This window comes from Aulostomus chinensis, chromosome 19 (assembly GCF_037954235.1).
Source record: "Aulostomus chinensis isolate RoL2024-O1b breed Wild chromosome 19, RoL_Achi_v1.0, whole genome shotgun sequence".
Classification (NCBI taxonomy): domain Eukaryota; kingdom Metazoa; phylum Chordata; class Actinopteri; order Syngnathiformes; family Aulostomidae; genus Aulostomus; species Aulostomus chinensis.
Window position 1 is genome coordinate 22,353,286 of NC_141338.1, and position 25,369 is coordinate 22,378,654.

The window sequence follows — 25,369 nt, forward strand, 5'->3', positions numbered from 1 at the left end:
ATTAGTCACTCGGTTTGGATTTTATAAGCCCTCAAAGTGGGGGAGACACGTTTCACCTTACAATGGAAGTCGATGGGGAGACCGTGTCCTCTCAGGGTACATACTGTCAAACAAACGCTTCTCACGTCTACACCATACATCCCACAGCTTTTACAAACACACCACTGGATTCCTGACAAAAATCCCTACAAAAATATGGTCTTCTGTGTCCCTCTTTCTTGACCAACGTATGCCGACTTATTCTGCTTTTCCACACACAATCCTGGTGCTCCTCCTCTCTCTCCACTCTAGCACAGATCAAAGACAGAGCAGTGGGGGAGGGGTTCTTAAAGGGCCAGCTCTCAGCTCTGCTCTCACTCTAGCACAGATCAAAGACAGAGCAGTGGGGAGGGGTTCTTAAAGGGCCAGCTCTCAGCTCTGCTCTCACTCTTGCACAGATCAAAGACAGAGCAGTGGGGGAGGGGTTCTTAAAGGGCCAGCTCTCAGCTCTGCTCTCCACTCTAGCACAGATCAAAGACAGAGCAGTGGGGGAGGGGTTCTTAAAGGGCCAGCTCTCAGCTCTGCTCTCCACTCTAGCACAGATCAGAGACAGAGCAGTGGGGGAGGGGTTCTTAAAGGGCCAGCTCTCAGCTCTGCTCTCCACTCTAGCACAGATCAGAGACAGAGCAGTGGGGGAGGGGTTCTTAAAGGGCCAGCTCTCAGCTCTGCTCTCACTCTAGCACAGATCAAAGACCGAGCAGTGGGGAGGGGTTCTTAAAGGGCCAGCTCTCAGCTCTGCTCTCACTCTAGCACAAATCAAAGACAGAGCAGTGGGGGAGGGGTTCTTAAAGGGCCAGCTCTCCGCTCTGCTCTCCACTCTAGCACAGACCAAAGACAGAGCAGTGGGGGAGGGGTTCTTAAAGGGCCAGCTCTCAGCTCTGCTCTCCACTCTAGCACAGATCAAAGACAGAGCAGTGGGGGAGGGGTTCTTAAAGGGCCAGCTCTCAGCTCTGCTCTCACTCTAGCACAGATCAAAGACAGAGCAGTGGGGGAGGGGTTCTTAAAGGGCCAGCTCTCAGCTCTGCTCTCCACTCTCTGATCAGACTCAGGCTTCTAACTCCTAAACTACAAGGCCCAGGGATTTGACCAAGACACCCTTGGATTCAGGCCAGGGGCTCAGGCCCTCACAACGCTGCTTGCTGTCTCTTGTAACAGGCTCTTACTGCATGCAGCTTTTGAATGTGTGATGAGGTAATACATGTGATATATTAAAGCCAATAACTCTATTGGTTCCCCCTAGGCATACCTGTAACAGCAAGCAGGAAACCAGTAGAACAGGATTCCCGCACAGTCCTGGGGTTCTGATGCATGGTCATATTGCAATGCACCACTTGTGAAACATAATAACTATCGTTACATATTAAAGCTGTTTGCAGCACTGTCCCTATTTCCTGGCAGTGACAGTTTCATTATTTCAACAACTGTCCTGACGTCACTGCCATTTGTACACTACGCTAAGCTAAGCTGCTTCAATGTGTTGTGAGAACACTTAGACCACACAGGGAGTCTGATACTTCTGAGCTCAGAGGCAAAAGTACTCATGCCACTGGTCATATTCCACCTCTCTGGGCCTTTTGAAACCCTGCTGTCATTCCAGTATTTCAAGGTCAAATGGTTTATTAATATTCATCACTGTCTACACTTGGGAAAAACAACTGATTATAAAAAAGAGAAACTGAAGGTCTGATGGGGAAATAGTTTATTTATTCTTGCTCTGTTACATTAACCGAATTATGTTTTTATAAATCTATTTCTTTCAAAGCAGACAGACAGACAGACAGACAGACAGACAGCACAGTAGCACACTCAAACAGAACTGCAGAAGTGACCTACTGGTGAGAAGCTCCACATCAGCACTACTGAAGCTTTTTAATAACCACCACAGTACTGCAAATGCACCACCAGTTTTCAACTGAGACTCTGCTGAAATCTTATCAGTCCCAAGAAAACCTCATGAAAATGTGATTATAATATATCTACATTTCATTACAGAACTGCAACTTCAGCAATGTGTTTACCTTTGTAGTGAATAGTTCTTGAAAATATACATATATTTCCTTTTTTATTGGGTCATTTATGGAGAGTTTACAGTGTATTTGGTCCTCCTGTGGAACTGGAGACGTAGGTGGGCCGTAAGCTGAGAGTATCATGAAGGAAAAGAATTTAACAGGTAACTAAGTCTGCAGCAGGTGTAACAACAGGCCACAGAGGGTCCAATGTGCTCCAATCAGTGAAGTAATAGTTCATGATATGAATGCAATCTTGATCTGAAAGATGTATGATTGAGTTTTTCTGTTCTTGTACCGTCTCATCACACTCACAGTTTGCTCTCACTTGTGAAGGTATTGCTCACTTTTCTAGGCTACGTAGAGTCAAGATGGCTGAGGTAGTTATTTTTTTCACATCGTATCTCAACAATAACAATACGTGGCTTTAACTAATAGATTTCATACATTCTTATTTCATTTGTGTGTCCTGGTGTGTTCAAAGCTGTGACAAGGCTGTTTGCTGGTTCTTCACACAGCTACGTCCCACAGTTGACACATGCTCAGCCGGGAGAAACCGCAGAGCTGAGCTATGGCCCCGTGTAGACCTGTCACTCGCATGTGATCTAGGCTAGAAACACAGACTGAATGAGGACCACCTCTAGAGGTGGTCTAGACCACATTCTTTTAGACACAGCTCATATGTGACCTGACATTCACTGTGTGGGCAGAAGTACTCATGCATGTGCCAACAGCATCATATTATTACTAACATGGAGATAAAGTGTTCAGCCTGTTCACTGGTATACAACATTTGTAGTTTATGTTTCTGCAAACTATGGCGACAGCCAACCTTTTTCGGGCAAAAATGTTACACATCAACATTTTTACATACATGTGTCACGATTTAACAATGTTACAAACATTATATTTTCTCCTAAAATTCCCAAAACAAAATTCGCACTTGAAAAACAATGTCCTTAAATAAAATGTGTTTTGGATTAGGCACAAGAAGCTTCAGATTCATAACCATGGTGTCTTGCACTAAAGTTTGAACCTTACAAATGTACAATTCCAACATTTCACTGTGGCAACAGCAATATATTATCACATCTTGAATTATTTGGCTTCCTTGGACCATGCCAAGGAAAAGACCCAGTCAGTCAGTATGGTTTTGATTGTTTTTCCATTTAATTTCCGGGCAGACTAGGCACAGGAAGTGCATCCAACCAGTTAAAAACAACTCACATATTCATGTTTATCAGTCTATAGCGCAGGGAAGTCAGATGAATGTTAGATCCAGTCTAGTGGCACGTTCGAACATGTGTTCGACAGATGAAAGACAACCAAGGGGAGGAGGCAACACCTACGGTGTAGACATTCAGAGTACTTTTAACATTTAACAACTCAGGTCAGGAGACACATTGTAAACACTAGTTTGTTTGAGGCATACTGAGGCCCTGTGAGTCTACAGCCATGCTAGGACTGGAGCCTGGGAGGCTCCACTTTGGCACAGTGGTATTTCAAGCAAAACTCTAAAGCTAACAATAGCAATAATGAAATGCTGAGGTGATGCTCATCATATTAATCATCTTAGTTCACCATGACAACATGCTAAATTTTGATAATTGGTACTATTGGTTGCTATTGGTACTACAAGTACAGGAGAGGTGGGGGGAAACGTCATCTGTTTTTCAGTTCTTAGGTCATAAACAAAGACAGATTATGACTCAGATAGATTGTGTGGTAATGGGGGATGTCTTTACTAAATCTGATATCTGGCTATAGATTAGAAAACAAAAAATGAAATGCTGGTGGTGCTATAAAGTTAAGTGTTTTACATTTCACAGCAGTCCTTCAAATACACATCAATCTCAATGTCTGACATTCCTGTTGGATCCACAGACAAACATCAAACCATTAAATATAAAAACAATGAAACACGGAAAATCTTTATCATTCCAATAATTAACAGAAGTAGTGCTGGCACTTAGGCTGCACAGTGGTGCAGTGGTCAGCACTGTGGCCTCACAGCAAGAAGGTTCTGGGTTGGAGTCCTGGCTCAGGAATGGGATCTTTCTGGGTGAGTCTCCATGTTCTCCCTGTTCCTGTGTGGGTTCTCTCTGGTACTCCAGCTTCCTCCACAGTCCAAAGACATCTAGAGGGGACGAGGCTGATTGATTCTCTAAATTGACCGTAGGTATGAATGTGAGTGTGAATGGTTGTTCGTTTCTGTATGTTGGCCCTGTGATGGACTGGCGACCTGTCCAGGGTGAACCCCGCCTCTCGCCTGTAGATGCTGGGATAGGCTCCAGCACCCCCCCCCCCCGTGACCCGTAGCAATAAGCTGAAGACAATGGATGGATGGATAGTGCTGGTACTTGCTCACAGGCTGGACTGGGTTCAGGCACCTGTGCAAGCCAGCGGTTCAATTCCATGTGATGCTGCAACCTAAAAAGACGTGCATTTCATTGAACAACAAGCTCAGATACCAAATCAGCGATTCCCTTCTTGACAGCATGAATTACAAATCAACTGATATTATATTGGAGATAACAGTTTGCACTTTGGTTTGTGAAAACCAACAGCAAATGGAAAACAAACACAACAAACTACACATTGTGCCAAGAAAGATGTCTGTAGAGAAACTAATTTTCTTTCAAGAACATAAAAAAATGTTGATACCTCCACATAAAAGAGTTACGACTCCACTATGTGCTTTTCATTGTGCAGGCTGAGGATGAACATCAGGCTGAACCTGGAACCTTCTTGCTGTGAGGAGACAGTGCTGACCACTGCACCACCGTGCAGCCCTGTGAATAACTAATAACAACCAAACAGAAGAGGGGTGGCAGCAACAATCTTTCTTGATGTTAACGAGTAAACTGAGAACAAATATTATCAGACAGATATTTTGGCCACTCTGTGGATGGAACACTTTCTTTCACAGACTTTCTAGTTATCCCTCCTAGCAAGTCCACATGCTGGAGGGCTTTCACATTCCCCTTACCTCAGGGCTTGGGTAAATATATGGAACCATTGGCCTATGTTGCTTTAGCTAGTGGCCACCTCAAAATCAGACCAGTTAATTTGTGGAAAATTGTTAACTGGATTCCTGCTCCTAACCGCTGATGAATTTTCTCTTTTGATGAAGACTGGAGGACAACACACACTGCCACCAAAGCAATATGTCATCCATTATCTAAACAACTGTCCCTCAACCTAGTTTCTATCATCCTATCACATTCAATTAAACTCCATCCAGAAGTTGTTTGAGTTATCCTGCTAATGGAAAGTCACACAACCTCCTTAGTGCAGGTAAATACACAACCTGCAAAAATCTGGTGTGAGGGAAGGAATTCTAGGAACATCCACAGTCAGAGCCAGACCTGATGCTTTTCTACTCAAACTAATCAGCAACAAAACAGACATCTTCATTTGGAGCCAGCAGCATTTATGTGAACTTTGACCTCAGAATGTTTTTACATGCCTCCATCTGTGAAACATATCTGTGAGGATAGGAAGCTAAAAGGAACCATGTTAACAACCTTCGCTTCTTAACAACCGATAAACTGTACAAGAATGACAGTTAAAACCCTTCCTTAGCTGCAGTACTCCTTCACAGTAAAAGCCTGTTGTCTATCTGTCTTTGACTATCACAATTACTTTGTGTTTTAAAGTTTCTTCCCAATAACAACATCTTCGTAGCAAAATATTTAAAAAAAAAAACTAATTTCTGAGATATGCAAAAACGTATGAAACAGTTTTTAAGCTGAAATACTTGGCATCTTAACCCGCACAGGGAAAGCTTATACAGAGATGCTGGAAAGCTAAGACAGTGATGGCTACCCTGTATGAGTGAGGCGTCGTTGACACACAGCGTCTTTCACTGTAAACTGTCAGTTTGATTAAAAAGTGGCAGAGATCTCTGCATGTGTGCACTGGCTGTGTTTCGTGGGTCTATACACATTTCTGTATTTTCCAAGAAATATTAGACGTAGAAATAACACTGTACAACTCTAAGTAAAGGCACACCAGCCACAACATCCCCATCTCAGCTGAGGTGGAGCTGCCTCTGTTTGTGCCTGTCAGTTAATTATCTTGTCTTTTGTCTTGCCTGGTGAGTTCTACTCATCACCCACTCTAGGGCTGGGTATCAAGCCTCCATACTTCCTTCAGTATTGACCGAAAAAGAACAGACAGCTTTAAACTTTCCAAAGCCTCCTGATTAAATTAAATGTTTGGTTTTTTTTAACCAAAGACTGTATATACAAATGGATGACGTGGCTTCACCTTCTCCTACTCTGCGTTAGTCATTCAACTTGTGGTACATCGAATCATTTACCACTTACATTGCTGGGATTACTTTCAGAACCCAAGTCTGCATTGTGATGATCAGGTGATGGAGGTGTCGAATTATTGCCTCCACTGAGGGGTTCACAGGAACACTCATTGTTAAGTGTTATAAAAACAACAAAAGTCAGGGCTGCTGCATATCATGCACATGACGGCAACAAGATGACTCCAACTCTATTTTTGAAAAGTATTGTAAAGGACAATACTGATATAAAGGTTATAGAGCATCCACTTAAGCAGAAGGTGGGATGTTTGACTGAGCCTGGGAGGCTTCCCTTCTGGCGAGCTCTCATGGTGTCCATCAGTATATACAGTTCAGACAACATTAGGATTATTGATGACTTTGACTTCTTTTGATCAATCAGAGTAGTTTCAAAGAAAACATGCTTAGATATCTCAATGTAAATGATGGGATCTGTACCACAACTCAGTTGTAGTACCAAGGTTTGAAATCTTTTTTTAAGTGATACCCAACTCTAGTTACACCACAGTAAAACTACAGCATATATGAGAGTGATACACACACGTGTGTAATCTCAAGGCTTTCAGATTGAAAACAAAACAGGTTTTAGAGAGAGCATGAAGGCAAAAAAGTCCAGGCAAACTATGGAGTTACATTTGTGTCAAACACAAGAGAGCAGTCGGTTACGGTGCCTGCAGCAGTTAATATCTGTACACATGAAACAATTTAATTAGCTCGCATGCTCCTTCTATTGCTTTCTCCCATTTTCAAGCAAATGTGACTCCACATAAAGACACAAGTGAACAAGAACTTGCAGATTTCCTGAAGGCCAAATAGGGTGAGTCCAGTGAAGTAAAAAGACACAAGCATTGTGTGGAAAGAGGAGCAGAAATTTAAAACAAAATATCAGCAAGAACTGGCATTCATAGTAACTTTTAAGGTATTAGCACAGCAACATCTATGTAGTTAGTACATTGGAGCATAGAATGAGGAAAAAGAAGGGTACATTTTGCATTCAATCTGAAAGTACCTTAAGGACAGTTCATTCAATTATCAAAATGTTAAAATGTCTTGTTTCACTATTTGTGCATTTCTTTGAAACCGTGTTTGTGTGACAGTATCAGACCCTCAGCTGGTTTGTGTCAGTCACTTTGATATGCTGGGATGTTTGGGACCAAAACACACCCTTATGCTCATTGTTCAGGTAGCTGGTGCATGTGAGAATCGGCTGTGTGTGTGCATTTGTGTGTGTGTGTAAAGCACAGCAGCATGAAATGAGCTGTTTTTTTTCCTTTAACTTGCTTCCAATGGCTCAAGACAAAGAAAACAAAGAACCATTTAACTGAACATGTGTAAAGACACTCTTACACACATAGACATATGTTGTGTTAGGGAAGCTTAGGCCAGAGTGTAGTCGAACTGGCCTTTCTCCAGACCATCCAGGCCATCAGCCCAGGTGGAGGTCGGCATACTCCGGTACGGATCCAGGAGAATACGGAAGCACCGCACGATGAGTATGAGCAGGAAAACAAAGAGGAAGATAACCAAGGCAAACGTAGTCTTCTGCTCCAGGGACATGGCAGTGATAGCTGAATCTGATGAAGATGTGGAGGAAGACAAGGAGGTGGAGGAGGAGAGGGCAACAAAGTGCCCCCCAGCAGAGTGCAGCAGAGAAGAGAAAGCAGAGGTGAAGGGCTCTCCCTCCATAATCCAGGAAGAGAAGTGTGGGGAAAGAGCAGGACAGTGACACTGCAGCTCCCGCAGGGGGTGTTGTGGCATCCTCTTCACACCAGCCCAGCCCCCTCTCTTCATTTGGACCTCATTCCCTACAGAAATGGAGGACCACAGGAGGGTTCTCAAAACTTTGCATTCACAAAATGTATAAAAGGTCAGCTCTCTAAATTATCATCATCATACTTTCTTACTCTTATTCAATAGCACGTGATTTGTTTTTATTCATTCAGACATTAAAAAAACAATCAGTAGTGAGCCTTTACACATTGAAATTGCTAAGGATGATCCAGAAGAAAAGATGGTAAACAAAAGTTAGGAGAAAAAGTCCCAGTCCCAGTAAATGTGACTGAGTTGGAGACAACTTCAACTAAGAGCTGTGTGAAGTGAAACATAAGCATATTTGGATTTTGCATGAAGGATCAGATTAATGCTGCACTGTGATGCAAATATCATTTCCTGCATCCACAAGGTGGTGCAAGAGAACACATGATTCTTTACATGATGTTACTGTACACCAAGTGAAGACAACGTAGTGTAATTTTCACATTTATTCCATCAGGTTAACTTCATGTCACCACTAGGTGATGCGATGACTTCAGCCCAGGACTCTCATCAAAGACCTGACTATGTGGGGTCCAGTTGCTACAGTTTTCTGGTCCAGGACCAAATAGCAATTACGGCTGTGTCACCATGGTAATGCCATTTAACGAAGACTCCAAGTCTTCATAATAATACACAATCAAGTTTCTTAAGAGGTTTTTGGAGTAAATTTGAGTTTATCTGGTCAAACCACGAAGAAGAAAACATTAAATAAACAAACAAACATGTTGTTTCCTGTTGTCAACCAGGGTGAACCCCACCTCTCACCCAATGTCAGCTGGGCTAGTCTCCAACCCCTCCAGCCCCCACCCCCAGTAACTCTTAATGGATAAGCAGTATAGCAAATGGATGGATGGAGTGAAGGTGTGTCAGTTTCAGTCTGTCCACACAGATCAAATCCTCACTTCCAGCTTTACTGCGGTTTGGTTCTTGGCGAGGCAGGAGGAGCGTTACGTCACTACTCCGCTAGTCATCCTGTACGTCAAGCTGATCATGCAGCAGCCCACGTGGAACTCCATCTCCTCAAATCAGATTTCCAACCCTAATATCATCCCCCATCCTTTCCTGCAAGCCTAGACCCCCAAAGTTAAATACTGGCACAGTTCCTTGCAGTTAATACTTAAATATTACTTTTCTTCATTACCTCTGTCCTTCATTTTCCAGCTCAGTTTTTCACTTCTTCATCCTAATTCAGGGGCTGTATCCTTGAAGGATAGACATGCCCCACTAGTAAGTTCAATTTATTTGAATGGCACCAAATCACAACAAAAGTTATCTCATGACACTTATCAAGTAGTGCAGGTCTAGAACCACACCCTGCCTGTTAATCTCCACCATTCAATTCTCCTTTCTACAGCCAAGATTAAACCTTCCTTTCCCAGGCAGGAATGTGGAGCAGATCCAAGATCAATGGGAACAGACATCTGCTTTGACCAATTGGGGGGAAAGATAGGTGGGATAATGGAGCAGAGAAAACACTGATAAGGGAGGGGGACAGAGACAGAAGAGAAAAAAGAGGGACAGAGAAAAGGATAGAAAGAAAGGAGGAAGAGAGGGACAGCGGTGAGTCCTTCAGAGGACCTGGCAAAGCCCAACCTGCTTGTCCTGGATCAAACTCCTGACAGCTGCGTCAGGGTCTCTGTCCAAGAGCATCCTTTCACCGCCACAGTTTAAATATGATTAATAAAGCACATTAATTATTCTGAATGACTTATTCGAAGGGCGGTACGGGGGTGCAATGGTCAGCACTGTCACCTCACAGCAAGATGGTTCCGGATTCAAGCCTTGGCTCAGGCACGGGATCTTTCTGTGTGGAGTCTGCATGTTCAGCGTGGGTTCTCTCCGGGTACTCCGGCTTCCTCCCACAGTCCAAGGACATGCAAGTGAGGACCAGGTTAATCCAGACTCTAAACTGACCAAGGTGTGGCTGTGAGTTTGAATGGTTGTCTGTCTCTATGTGTTGGCCCTGCAATGAACTAGGGACCTGTCCAGGATGTACTGAAGGCTGCTGGGATAGGCTCCAGCCCCCCGTGACCCTAAACAGGATATGGGGATGGATGGATAAACTTATTTGAATTTAGCATCATAGTTGACATTTTTTTCGTCATGGTTATAGCATTAACAGTTGACCTGGTCAACAGCAACGTAACATGTAAGCTTGATATCATTCATGAGTGGACATGTTTTTTAAAAAAGAAATTAAAAATTAAAGCTGCAAGCAGCGTCGTGAGGGCCTGAGCCCCTGGCCTGAATCCAAAGGTGTCTTGGTCAAATCCCTGGGCCTTGTAGTTGAGGAGATAGAAGCCTGAGTCTGATCAGAGAGTGAGAGCAGAGCTGAGAGCTGGCCCTTTAAGAACCCCTCCCCCACTGCTCTGTCTTTGATCTGTGCTAGAGTGAGAGCAGAGCTGAGAGCTGGCCCTTTAAGAACCCCTCCCCCACTGCTCTGTCTTTGATCTGTGCTAGAGTGGAGAGCAGAGCTGAGAGCTGGCCCTTTAAGAACCCCTCCCCCACTGCTCTGTCTTTGATCTGTGCTAGAGTGAGAGCAGAGCTGAGAGCTGGCCCTTTAAGAACCCCTCCCCCACTGCTCTGTCTTTGATCTGTGCTAGAGTGGAGAGCAGAGCTGAGAGCCGGCCCTTTAAGAACCCCTCCCCCACTGCTCTGTCTTTGATCTGTGTCAGAGTGAGAGCAGAGCTGAGAGCTGGCCCTTTAAGAACCCCTCCCCCACTGCTCTGTCTTTGATCTGTGAGAGCAGTGGGGAGGGGTTCTTAAAGGGCCAGCTCTCAGCTCTGCTCTCACTCTAGCACAGATCAAAGACAGAGCAGTGGGGGAGGGGTTCTTAAAGGGCCAGCTCTCAGCTCTGCTCTCCACTCTAGCACAGATCAGAGACAGAGCAGTGGGGGAGGGGTTCTTAAAGGGCCAGCTCTCAGCTCTGCTCTCACTCTAGCACAGATCAAAGACAGAGCAGTGGGGGAGGGGTTCTTAAAGGGCCAGCTCTCAACTCTGCTCTCACTCTAGCACAGATCAAAGACAGAGCAGTGGGGGAGGGGTTCTTAAAGGGCCAGCTCTCACATTGTATAGATGCATTTCAAAGAAACTGGAGTAAATGGTTTAAATATATGAATATGGACATAACATAAAACTGATGCTACATATATTTTATTTTATTTTCTTGCTCCTTTAAAGTAACCCGTGACATGACACTGTACTCAGAATGTGTAAAATGTAGTGTATTAACCTTGACCTGCGACCTGTATGTTCTGTTTTACTAAAACAAAATAAACATAAAGTATAAAAAAAGGGCCAGCTCTCAGCTCTGCTCTCACTCTCTAATCAGACTCAGGCTTCAAACTCCTAAACTACAAGGCCCAGGGATTTGACCAAGACACCCTTGGATTCAGGCCGGCGGTTGGCACCCGGCTGCGGGCGCGAGGAGGCTCAGGCCCTAACAACGCTGCTTGCAGCACTTTAGGTCTTCACCCGGGAGTACCTCCGGGCTCAGGCCCTAATAAGTCCCACACTGGGCCAGACTTGTATTTTCCTCATGGCTTATTCATTGACTGCTATTGCCTTCTCCTATATAGATTCCTCTTACAGTCTCTTGCTATATAGACTCCTCCCATAAAGCCTGCTCCTCTATAGACTCATCCTATATAGTGCATAATTGTATAGTCTCCTCCTATATAGTTTCCTTTTATAAAGTCTCTTCCTATATAGTCTCCTCTTATATAGACAACACCTATATAGTCTCCACCTATGTAGTCACCTCCTATATAGTCTCCTCTTATAAAGTCTCCACCTATATAGTCTTCTAATATAGTCTTCTCTTATGTATTCTCCTTCTATATCGTCTCCACCTTTATCATTTCCCCCTAATAGCCTCCTCTCATATTGTCTCCACCTATATAGACTCCTTCTATATAGTCTTCTCCTATATATTCTCCTTCTATATAGTCACCTCCTATATATTCTCCTTCTATATAGTCTCCTCTTATATAGTCACTTCCCATATAGTCACCTCCTATATATTCTCCTTATATATAGTCCCCCCTTATATAGTCTCTTCCCATATAGTCTCCTCCTATATATTCTCCTTCTATATAGTCTCCTCTTATATAGTCTCCTCCTATATATTCTCCTTCTATATAGTCTCCTCTTATATAGTCACTTCCCATATAGTCACCTCCTATATATTCTCCTTCTATATAGTCTCCCCTTATATAGTCTCCTCCTATATATTCTCCTTCTATATAGTCTCCCCTTATATAATCTCTTCCCATATAGTCTCCTCCTATATATTCTCCCTCTATATAGTCTCCCCTTATATAGTCTCTTCCCATATAGTCTCCTCCTATATATTCTCCTTCTATATAGTCTCCCCTTATATAGTCTCTTCCCATATAGTCTCCTCCTATATATTCTCCTTCTATATAGTCTCCCCTTATATAGTCTCTTCCCATATAGTCTCCTCCTATATATTCTCCTTCTATATACTCTCCCCTTATATAGTCTCTTCCCATATAGTCTCCTCCTATATATTCTCCTTCTATATAGTCTCCCCTTATATAGTCTCTTCCCATATAGTCTCCTCCTATATATTCTCCTTCTATATAGTCTCCCCTTATATAGTCTCTTCCCATATAGTCTCCCCTTATATAGTCTCTTCCCATATAGTCTCCTCCTATATATTCTCCTTCTATATAGTCTCCCCTTATATAGTCTCTTTACACTTCTGCTGGGTCCCAACAAGCACATTTACTAAACTCCACATTTAGCTGTGATGCTCACATCCCTGGTATGGACTACATAAAAGGGGCAATTCTGACACTTTTCATATGTATTTATTACTATGGATATATTACATGGATAACAAAAATCTAGCTTTTTAATTCTTATGTGAGTATATAATGACATATATGATGGTTTTCAGTTGTGGGTTTCTGCTTTGGCTCATCTCAAAAAGCACATAACAATTTGTTTGTGTTTCTGTTACCATGATTACACAAGAACAACCTCCTGGAGGAGTGCAGTCTGCAGTTTAGGCCAAGCAGGACAGAAAAACACATTTTCTTGACATTGGCCTTGTTTTTTCATGTCTTGTCTGGCCCATTTTTGAGGCCCAGTGGGGCAGCAGTAAGGCAGAGGGGCCGTATCTTGCAACCAGAGAGTGACCAGTTTTTTGGGTTTTTTTTTTTACTACTAATGTCTCACATAGGCTGTGTGTAGTGGTTCAGGCAGGTCCACTATCACCAGCATGTGTATTGCTATCTTGAATCATCACATGCAGTCTGCTATGGGCATTTATGGACCATCAACAATTAAATCATCCTGGGCTCAGTCAGGACAACAGTCATCAATTAGCGAGAACAACAGATGTCAGAGAAAATTAAAGAAGTACCACACTGGCACATCTGGAACAACTCTGACACAACATTAGGCTGGTTGGCGAAGCAGAACTAACTGCACTTGTTGAAGGTCACTAGCCAACAGGTTGGAATGTTCTGGTTCTGTTCTGGTACATCAATAACAGAGTATTTCAGTGTATGATCTCACTATCACACCATGTAAAATGTCTGAATGTGAGAAGTCACTGGTAGCTCAGAAAGAGCATTTACATCCCACCCGGACATTAGTATTCTAGTTACAGTCCACCTCTAATACCAGAATATTCTGGTGTTGTGTTGAGCTTTGTGTGTGTGTGTGTTTCCCCCTGCCTAACCCTGCACCCAACCACACAAACCACGGGAGGGGTAACATGACTCAGGCTAGCCAAAGGACTTGTTGAACTCAAGGAACGTGACAATTTACCCTTCAGACCAACTGCCTGTACTGGAGTGACCAAGTGAGCACTGATTCACAGCACTGCAACAACTGTGCCCGCACGCACACGCACACTCACGCACACACACACAATATTTGAAACAATATCTTGGAAAGGTGCTGCTGGACAAGGCTCTTCATCGACGTTATTACTCAACAAGTGCACACGCACGCACAAACGCACGCGCACACACAGCGAGGCTGCCGCAGAGATGCAGCGGCTTTCACACACATGCACACACGTGCACAAACACACGCATGCTCGTGAGGAAGCGGAGGATTCTGAAATACCTTTGATTGTTCGCAGGAATGCCGGATCCATTTCCAGAGTTACAGGGGGGAGCCGAGGGTCTGGCCCACCCGACCAGCACCCCCCCCCTCCGCTGGCGGCAGCATATGCGACAGAACCACGAGGACCAGCGAAGAGGACTGAGATTCGGTAGAAGACGATGCTGCGTGAGCGCTGGTGCGTACAGCGCCCCCCCCCCTACACACACACACACACACACACACACACACACACACACACACATATACACGCGCGCGCGCACGCACACGCACTGTGCATTACTCCCAGTCGGACACAGTGCACTCAGAAGTGTGCGGGCAGCATGATTCCGTTCACTTGGATCTGCTACTTCAGATCCTAAGTTGAGCGGAGGCACTGTAGTTTCAACACGTATTGGGACAAATGACAGCAAGAAGCCTAAGATCAGGAGAACCGGGACACTTCATGAGGGTGGGAGTTTGGGAAAGCTGCATTCAAGATTCGAATGAATTTGAGCCCAGAGGATCTGAGAGCTGGAGATGGTGATCCATTTAAATGTAAGCTAAAAGCCTGTCGTTTCAGTTTGGCTTGTATGTAGTTTTTTACTCTCACATATTATGGTTTAAATTTATGTGTGTGGAGCAATTTTTAATCTCTCTGTACTCTGTCTGACCTAAATCTTTTTAAATGTATTTTCATCAAATAGATGTTTTATTTTTAAAGCTCAGTGTGCATTACTCTCTGCTACATTTGCATATTTCTGATGTTGCTTTTGTTTTTTTTCAATCTTTACAGCACTTTGAACTGTTTGGAAGGTGCAATTTAAATAAAGTAAGATTGACTGATTTATTGATTGAATCAGGAGAAAGGACATTCACAATTCAGGGCAGCTTTGATATTCAGGTCACATCACATGACCTCAACCCTGGAGTCAACTACCCATGATGATAATGAAGATGATGATGATGATAAGAATGATGAAGATTCTGACAATGATGGTGAATATTTGTCTTCTGCCTATTTATAGAGTGTCAGTCTCACTAAAAGTGAATTTTTCTCTTAGGTCACACTGTAATTTTAAGACTGTGCTATGTCAGAATGCAAGGGGACTGAGCACAGGGGCTCAGTCGAGATAGTAAAATAACGTAAAATAAACTAACAAACGGATAGTTTAGTAACTATATACGGCAGCGTAGAGCTGCCACATCGAGGGAAAAAAAATTGGGGGCTCATCATCACGTTATTTCGTGATACCTATCACGAAATAACGTGATAGGTATCACGAAATAACGTGATACGAAATGTTCACGTTGTTTCCTGATACGTATCACGAAATAACTTGATATTTTCACGTTATAAAGTGAAAGTAACCTGTCACCCATTATCCACGTCATATTCCACGCCTCTCCCAAGTAAGCTTGGACTCTCCACTGTCCAGATTTCTCCGAGCTCGTGGTGTGTCAGAGGACTGTCCAACGTCCAACGCATGGAAGAAGATCATGGAAGCTAATTTTGACCGCTCACCATCTAATTAAGCGTTGTGTATAGTCTTCTTATCAGGGTAGTTAGTTAGCTAGTACCAGGCTAGTTAGCTAACTAAGCAGCTACATGCTGAGGGAGAAAAACACACGTTAACTTTCTATAAGTTGGGGGACTGCACTGTCCACAAAGGGTTGCCAACAGTCCCGACGCTGTTTGTCCCGGCCGTACGGCACCGCTACTGCCCCCCCCCACCCCCCGCAACGCACTTGACAACCTTCATTACACAGAAATAATATTCAATTTAATGAATATAATGGATAAAAAACAACAACAAAAACGAAGTTACAACTGTGAAGTTGAAATCCAGTCCCCAGTTGGTAAGGATAAGGACATTATAGAGAATGCCACCTACTACCACCCTGTCTCTGAGTTAATGCAGTCTTGTCAGTGTAATTATTATGTCTGTCTTTACAGATTGATGCTGGAGTCATTGATTGTATAGATGATGACACCCTGGCTGGCTACATCCCTATATATGGGGACAGGATTGCAGCAAGACGCTTTTGTTTGGATCAAGGGCAACATCATGGCACAAAACGAACAACAAAAACATCAATGCTTGATAAACTCAAACAAAGAATGGGGATTGGTGACACTGATGATAAAACTAACCAGGAGAAGAAAATATGCAAAACACAACAAATGGGCAGAGAAAAAGACAAGAAAAATTGAGTTGGGATGGCTCCATGATGGCAAACAAGTCCGGAAGCGTGGGGGGGCAAGGACCATCGATGCCCCCAAAGATTCAAAAAAAGAGGACATATTGCGGTATGCCAAAGACATTTTCTTTCCAAAGGGAGAAAATAAAGTAGGAAAAATTGAAGCATTTAGTCATGACATATTAGACTATCAGGAGGAAGTTATTTTTGATGTTATTACAGTTGGAGAACTGTACAGCATACTTGGAATGGGAGTGTTGAGATTTTACCTGTGCACTAAGACCCCAGGAGATGAGGATGATGAACAATGCGTTACGGGAACATCCAACAACAAGGATGAGCAACTGGACGATATGTTAGAAGAAGATGACCAGCCTATTCAAACTTCTGATGTTGAGGCAAACACATCTGAGGTTATGTTTGGCCCGTATCTTGGAGAACCCGTGGCTGGCCAAATGGGTGACACTTTGATCTATCTACCTGACCCGGAGAACAATGAGGACCTTATCATCATGTCAGTCCTCATTCCCACAACAAGCTCGAACGACACATTCATCAGCATGCCTCTCCCAATAAGTGCAGCATCCTCTACTTCAGACACAGCACTGAGAGAAGATGAAGTGTCCATCACACCTCCGCCAACAGCCAACGATACTGCAGAGTCAGAATCTGTAAGTGAGGTAGCAAGAAGTTCAACTGCTTCATGGGATGTTGTGCCAATCACTGTAAGACTTCATCGGGTCAATCTTCTACAGGAGACGATAAGCCAGTTCAAGGATGCAGCACTTCTCAAACATAAACTTAGATGCACTCACATAGATGAAAGAGGCGCTGATGCAGATGGTACCTCCAGGGATGTTTATGCTGCATTTTGGACTGAGCTACTGGACCACACAGCTGAAGGGGAGGACCAGAGAATTCCATCTCTGTGTCCTAAGTGGCAAGAAGAAGAATGGAAATCCATTGGGCGAATTCTACTGAAGGGATTTCAAGACCATGGATATTTCCCCTGTCGCCTTTCCCCTGCTTTTACAGTGGCACTTATTTTTGGTGAGCAGGAAGTCTGCGATGATGTGCTTTTTGAAAGTCTTCTTCTATATGTCAGTCATTCAGACAGGAGTCTGATCACCACTGCCTTAAAGGGAGATCTTTCAGAAGAGAAGGATGAGCTGATTGATCTTTTAGACCGTTTGGATGTAACGGCACTTCCAACACAAACGAATTTAAAAGGCATCCTTCTGAAAGTGGCACACAAGCAGCTGATCCAAAAGCCAAGATATGCATCAGAAAAGATGTCCTTGGTTGCTGGTTCCTCCCTAAGAGAAGCTCTCGCCAGCCCACAACATGTCCTGGACATGTATGAAGCCAAGAAGCCAACAACCAAAAGACTTTTGAAAATGCTACATGCCTCTCCCTCAAGTCAAGCCGAGACCCAAAGCTTTCGTTTCTTGCAACAATACATCAGAGGCTTAGACGAGGCAGGTGGGAGGCAGGAGTATTAAGGTTTGTGACAGGGTCAGATGGCATATGTGTAACCCAATTAGCCATCATGTTCACGGCAGCTGATGGACTTGCACGAAGACCTGTTGCACATACATGTGGTCCAGTTCTGGAACTACCATGGACATACGCTTCCCATCCAGAGCTACGCACTGAGTTTGACAGTGTACTGATTGACAAAACATCATACAAATTCAGCCTAGCTTCGCTTTGTTATGATATGCTTATCTTATCTGAGCTGGTGGTGCACATGTCTAATGAACGCCTACAGATATTCAGACCAAAGCATTTTATGACTTGTCAAGTTGATGGAAAAATAACCTGTTACTTTACTTCTTGAGAAGACCTGGCCACTTTTCTATACTTTTCTACATCTGATTATGACTTCTCTTCTCTAATCAGGTCCCCAATATATGCTCTACTCTCTTATGCAAAATAGTCATTTGGTTCTACAGTGGTTCTAAATGCTGCCACAAAAGGAACGTAGACTTGGACCTTGATGTTGGTAAACAGTTCATTTTGTATCATGTTTACCTTTGTGATACACAGAGTGGTACAGTACATAAGAGCAGAGGAGTGTTTGACCTGTCAAGCTGATGGAAAAAAAACTGTGATGTTTGTTCTTCCAGAGTGCAGCTCAAGACCTGACCAGTTTTGTATACACTTGTTACCTGATTATTAGTTATGCAATGAGTTCCCAATACATGCTCTACTTGTTGGTGTACTGGTACATAAAAGAGCAATTTGAAAGAAAATCTGAATGCTGTTACTACAAAATAAATGTAGACTTGCACATCCCGTGTTTTTTCACTGGCCTCAATGATGGGACACAGTTAATTCAGTGTAATGCTTAGGCCTACGTATGTCTTCCGTGTAAAAAAAGAAAAATGCGGCCACCAGGAAAAAAGCCCAAGAAAGAGCCCTGGAGTTGTGTTGTTGTGTGACCCTTCCCCTGAAGTACAAATCACATGGTAATGAAGAACATAACAGTCTCAAATTTGCCACATCTTTCATGAACTTATGGAAACAAATTTAAATTCTTTGTTGCTATATGTAGATGGGCAAGAGCATCACACTGCTAATGTGCAAATGTACCGTGTGGGCAGAACAGTTCAACAAATTAAAACAACATCATAATTGTGATGTTTCTTTTCCTCGTGCATTAAATGTTCAAAACGGAACACATCAACATTATAGGCTTGCTTTATTTGCCTATTCCAGAAATCATGGGGTAATTTCTAAGTCTTTTAGAATGCATGCTCTCAGGAAAAGATACAGCTCTATAGCTTCATCTGGTGTGGTGGGAGAGTGTAAGAAGTTCTCCGTCATTAGAAGGCAACACATGTTGAATACGGTTTCATCACAAGGGTGAGGTCCTCTCTGTTGGCATTCCTCTTCACAAACCTCCACCGCTTCCCGAGAGACTTCTTTCTGATGATCTTGTCCTCCAAATAGGTGAGGGAAGGTGTACATGAGAAATGGACATCCACTTGGAGCCACTGCATTTCTGCTCTTCCGGATAATATGGGTGTTCCACAAATGTACAACTTGCTGCAGTTCTTCCTATGTAGTAAAAAAATACAAAAATTATATATATACTTAGGATTATATATCATGGACAATATTGTTACTTACAGGCATAGGATTTTGACAGCTGCAATATAAAGCCCACTGGCTTTTGACCAGTAGATGGCGGTGTACTCACATCACCAGTGTCCGTGTGAGATTATCGGACAGATCTCGCGAGAGGGTGGTGACGTTGTTTTGAACCACGGATTAAATCATAGTTTACCTGGGTGATGGCCAGGCAACAAAACAAAGTAAGTTGCTTGTCCAAGAAGTCTCCAGAGAAGCAGTTTTTGTCTTTCAGTTCCTGGAAACGATTCATCCAGTACTGGGCATGATGTCTTCTCAAAAAGGCCCACCAGCTTTCGATCCGCTGATTGTGGTTACTGGACCCAGCGATGTAACAGTTGGTGACAAACGTACTCCATTGCAAGAACCTCTGCATTTCTGCCATTGTTACATTTTCTGTCCCGAAGTCTGCGCGAATTCTGGACGGTGTCCCCATCCTCCTCTCAACCTCCTTCATGAAATACCCAGCAATTACTTTGGGATTGCTGTTTGTTGAATAGGCATGCAGCCATATCTTAAGTCTTGAAAAGCCATCCATCGCTCCATTGATACAGACACCAAATGGTTTTAGTTTGTCATATGAGTCCACATGCCACATGAAATTAGGCCCTGGGTTAAAGTACATGCGCCGCGTTAGGCGATTTCTCTGTCTCTGTTCAACACCACGGGGGTCGAGAAACTTTAATAAATGCCTCACTGTGCTTTGGGTGACAACATATCCAGCTTGGATGCAGTTGAGATGATGGAGCTTGTATCCATGCAGCCGGCCGTGACCCTCCAGCTGATCAACGAGGTACGACGCTACCTCAAGAGGCTGCGACTCGTTTTTCCTCCGGTATAACCCCAAGTTTTACAAAATTCTTCTTAGGGTACGCATGCTTATATAAATCTCATCCACGGAGCCCAATAACTGCAAAATCTCACCATGTCTCAAGTCAAGCATGAAATATAATTTAATGGCATCATGTAATGGAGCCATTATTTACAGATGACCAGCAGACAGTTAAACCACTCTTCACGTTCTCATCTTATCACGAAATAACATGTTGAGTATCACGAAATAACGTGACAAGTATCACGAATTAACGTGACAAGTATCACGAAATAACGTGACAAGTATCACGAATTAACGTGACAAGTATCACGAAATAACGTGACAAGTATCACGAAATAACGTGACAAGTATCACGAATTAACGTGACAAGTATCACGAAATAACGTGACAAGTATCACAAATTAACGTGACAAGTATCACGAAATAACGTGACAAGTATCACGAATTAACGTGACAAGTATCATGAAATACTGTGATAATGAGCTCCCAATTTTTTTTTCTCGATGTGGCAGCTCTACGCTTCTGTAACAATAACTGAGTTATTGAATTTTTAAAATAATGCGTTTGATTATTAGTTACTGCCAAAGTTACTTTTTTGGCAGTAACTAATAACATGATCACGCATTAGTCCAAACACTGCGGGTCACAAATATTGTTCTCTAAGCGAGAGAAGGCCAAAATGAACACTTCATGCAGAACTCCTGTATTTTGAGGAAAACTGAGTGAAATCCACCTGTAAGTTTGATTGAGTTTGGGGCATTGAGTACTGCATAAAACTCAATTCATTCAAAGAAATAGTTAGCCATTTGACCTCAGGTTCAGTTGGGTGTGTCTGTAGCAAAAGATTGTTACATTGTTTTTGTATTATTGTGAAATTAAATCTGCAAGTAGACAACAATTGTTATTGAAGAGATAAGAACACAATTACCATGTTCTTGATGAAAACACATATTTACATATCAACATATAACATTTAAAGGTAACTAACTACTGTTAGTTAAAGCAGTGCAGTTAAGCAGCAAAAGCAATTATCTTTCTGAAATTGTAGTAACAGTAGAGATAGTGTTGAAATATTAGTTCACAAGAACTTCATCGTTCCTCATATGTGCAGTGGTTGAAATCATGGACCAAAAGGCACTGACTGCCGTGGCATCTTATTGGTTCCCATCCTACTAACCTATTTCTTTGTATTTTGAAATGTTCTTTTCTTTGACCCAAAATATTGAAATTAAACATTTTATCCTTGTAATCATTTCTTCTGTGAGGGGAAACATGTTGAATAAAATCATTGAACATGCAAGGCTTGATTGTGTATTTCCAGCAGATGAAGGCAGCCCGTCTTCATCAGTGTCACTGGGGTGTGCACTTTGACCCTTGGTGCTGCGTGGCGTCCCTGCCGATTCTGTCTTTGACCAGAAGCATCAAAAAGGTTTAGAGCCCTTGACTCTCCATCCATCACAGTCAGCAGGACAGTCCAGCGTGATCAGGAAAGGCTGCACACTGACAACACCTGAAAGGCCCCAAGGGTGTAGCAGCAGACCTGTGTTTGTACAGGGAAGCAAGTGATAGGGCAACAGTTGCCTGATGCCTGGTTTCATGTTAACATGAAGACCAGTTCCAGTAGCTGTGATGTCAGCTACAAATTCACGTGTACGTGTAACCCGGTGGTATTTTCTGAGATATTTATTACATGAATGGATTCAATTAAACATTAAACACATATGCTGTATATGTGTATGTGTACATACACTTATATGTATGTATACATACACATATACAGCATATGTGTTTAATGTTTTATTTATACACACACACACACACACATACATATATATATATACACACACACATATATATATATATATATATATATATATATATATATATATATATATATATATATATATATATGTATGTATAACAAAATTGATTGATTTTGCGTTATAGCAGTGATGGGTCGATGAGGCGTCATGAAGCCTGTGGACACAATGACACACTGAGTTGATACTGTGTCATTGAATACTGACACCTGCTGGACTGAAATCCCTGCAGGCAACCTACTTGACAGACTGATCTTCCACTCATTTGATGACCTCGTGTATACAATAATATCATTTAAGTCTTTGCATTCATATTGTGTCATTCCATATCTTTAAATAATGTGAACATGTATCATAATGTGAAAATCGAAGTGAAAATGATGTAAATGAGGATGCTTGTGGACTTCGTATTTACAAATTTTTATTTGAAAAAATAAGTTTTTCCAACGTTTTAAAATTAAGTCTGTTCCGTTTTTTTTTTTTTACAAAACTTCTCTGTCTCTTCTCTGTCGAAAACACCCGCTCACACAGCACAGATGAGGCTAGAGTGCAAAGAAATTGTCGGGACAGCTGGTAGAGGTTTGGATAAAGTGTCTTTTGGTTGGCCCAGTAACTCACTGGATCCTGGGCCCTGGAAATAGCGCCCTCTGCCAGGTATCTCTGCACCTCCTGGAAGGCATCAGCTGTGGCACTTTTGGTCTGCCCACCTCAATGTCCAAATGTTGCCAAAGGTTATCTAAAAAACAACAAGTTGGCATTTTAGTACATGATTTCCAACAACAACAAACAAACAATGCTGACTAACATGCCTGAAGTGGGTGCAGACAGCTGTTGTGAAGACGCTCCTGCCTGGGGCTCATTTGTGCGTCCGATTACAGACGCACATCCTGACCGCAGTCTCCTGATGGCCTCGTTGCACAGCCATAACTTTTGTTCAAAGTGAGTTTTCAGTCAAGTTTCAACCTGAAAGCATAGAAAGATGCATAAACTTGAAGTTACAGCTTGATTTCAGTGAGTTTTGATCAAAATACAGGAGTTCTGCATGAAGTGTTCATTTTGGCCTTCTCTCGCTGAGAAAACGCTATTTGTGACCTGTGACACAAAACAGCCACAACTTTTCTTCAAAGTGAGTTTTCAGTCAAGTTTAAACCTGAAAGCATAGAAAGATGCATGAACTTGAAGTTACAGGTGGATTTCAGTGAGTTTTCATCAAAATACAGGAGTTCTGCATGAAGTGTTCATTTTGGCCTTCTCTCGCTGAGAAAACACTATTTGTGACCTGTGATACAAAAATGCCATAACTTTTTTTCAAAGTGAGTTTTCAGTCAAGTTTCAACCTCAAAGCATAGAAAGATGCATAAACTTGAAGTTAAAGCTTGATTTCAGTGAGTTTTCATCAAAATACAGGAGTTCTGCATGAAGCGTTCATTTTGGCCTTCTCTCCCTGAGAAAACACTATTTGTGACCTGTGATACAAAAATGCCATAACTTTTCTTCAAAGTGAGTTTTCAGTCAAGTTTCAACCTGAAAGCATAGAAAGATGCATAAACTTGAAGTTACAGCTTTTTTTCAGTGAGTTTTCATCAAAATACAGGAGTTCTGCATGAAGTGTTCATTTTGGCCTTCTCTCGCTGAGAAAACGCTATTTGTGACCTGTGAAACAAAACAGCCATAACTTTTGTTCAAAGTGAGTTTTCAGTCAAGTTTCAACCTGAAAGCATAGAAAGATGCATCAACTTGAAGTTAAAGCTTGATTTCAGTGAGTTTTCCTCAAACTACAGGAGTTCTGCATGAAGTGTTCATTTTGGCCTTCTCTCGCTGAGAAAACACTATTTGTGACCTGTGATACAAAAATGCCATAACTTTTTTTCAAAGTGAGTTTTCAGTCAAGTTTTAACCTCAAAGCATAGAAAGATGCATAAACTTGAAGTTAAAGCTTGATTTCAGTGAGTTTTACTCAAAATACAGGAGTTCTGCATGAAGTGTTCATTTTGGCCTTCTCTCGCTGAGAAAACACTATTTGTGACCTGTGATACAAAAATGCCATAACTTTTTTTAAAAGTGAGTTTTCAGTCAAGTTTCAACCTGAAAGCATAGAAAGATGCATAAACTTGAAGTTACAGCTTTTTTTCAGTGAGTTTTCATCAAAATACAGGAGTTCTGCATGAAGTGTTTATTTTGGCCTTCTCTCGCTGAGAAAACGCTATTTGTGACATGTGACACAAAACAGCCATAACTTTTGTTCAAAGTGAGTTTTCAGTCAAGTTTCAACCTGAAAGCATAGAAAGATGCATAAACTTGAAGTTAAAACTTGATTTCAGTGAGTTTTCCTCAAAATACAGGAGTTCTGCATGAAGTGTTCATTTTGGCCTTCTCTCGCTGAGAAAACACTATTTGTGACCTGTGATACAAAAATGCCATAACTTTTCTTCAAAGTGAGTTTTCAGTCAAGTTTCAACCTGAAAGCATAGAAAGATGCATAAACTTGAAGTTACAGGTGGATTTCAGTGAGTTTTCATCAAAATACAGGAGTTCTGCATGAAGTGTTCATTTTGGCCTTCTCTCGCTGAGAAAACACTATTTGTGACCTGTGATACAAAAATGCCATAACTTTTCTTCAAAGTGAGTTTTCAGTCAAGTTTCAACCTGAAAGCATAGAAAGATGCATAAACTTGAAGTTACAGCTTGATTTCAGTGAGTTTTCATCAAAATACAGGAGTTCTGCATGAAGTGTTCATTTTGGCGTTCTCTCGCTGAGAAAACGCTATTTGTGACCTGTGACACAAAAAAAGCCATAATTTTTGTTGAAAGTGAGTTTTCCGTTAAGTTTCAACCTGAAAGCATAGAAAGATGCATAAACTTGAAGTTACAGGTGGATTTCAGTGAGTTTTCATCAAAATACAGGAGTTCTGCATGAAGTGTTCATTTTGGCCTTCTCTCGCTGAGAAAACGCTATTTGTGACCTGTGACACAAAACAGCCATAACTTTTGTTGAAAGTGAGTTTTCAGTCAAGTTTCAACTTGAAAGCATAGAAAGATGCATAAACTTGAATTTACAGCTTGATTTCAGTGAGTTTTCATCAAAATACAGGAGTTCTGCATGAAGTGTTCATTTTGG

The 25,369-nt window shown here is 42.2% G+C and overlaps 2 protein-coding genes and 1 pseudogene across 3 annotated transcripts; 1 reads left to right on the forward strand and 2 right to left on the reverse strand.

The window, feature by feature from the left end:
• Positions 1-1,733: 1,733 nt before the first annotated feature.
• ctxn3 (cortexin 3) lies at positions 1,734-14,447 on the reverse strand. The gene is made up of 2 exons (XM_086187977.1): positions 14,284-14,447; positions 1,734-8,168 (listed from the first exon to the last, which is right to left on the reverse strand). The coding sequence occupies exons 1-2, from the start codon at positions 14,312-14,314 to the stop codon at positions 7,741-7,743; spliced, it is 459 nt and encodes a 152-aa protein (XP_086044103.1). The 5' UTR covers positions 14,315-14,447; the 3' UTR covers positions 1,734-7,740.
• Positions 14,150-18,092, forward strand: LOC147244416 (uncharacterized; annotated as a pseudogene). Its single transcript, XR_015110450.1, has 3 exons — positions 14,150-14,458; positions 15,056-15,258; positions 16,217-18,092. The product of XR_015110450.1 is annotated as an uncharacterized LOC147244416 (transcript).
• Positions 18,093-19,289: 1,197 nt separating this feature from the next.
• On the reverse strand, positions 19,290-23,111 carry LOC147244417 (uncharacterized). The gene is made up of 4 exons (XM_086188269.1): positions 23,057-23,111; positions 22,870-22,958; positions 19,754-20,377; positions 19,290-19,406 (listed from the first exon to the last, which is right to left on the reverse strand). The coding sequence occupies exons 1-4, from the start codon at positions 23,109-23,111 to the stop codon at positions 19,290-19,292; spliced, it is 885 nt and encodes a 294-aa protein (XP_086044395.1).
• Between the last annotated feature and the right edge of the window lie 2,258 nt (positions 23,112-25,369).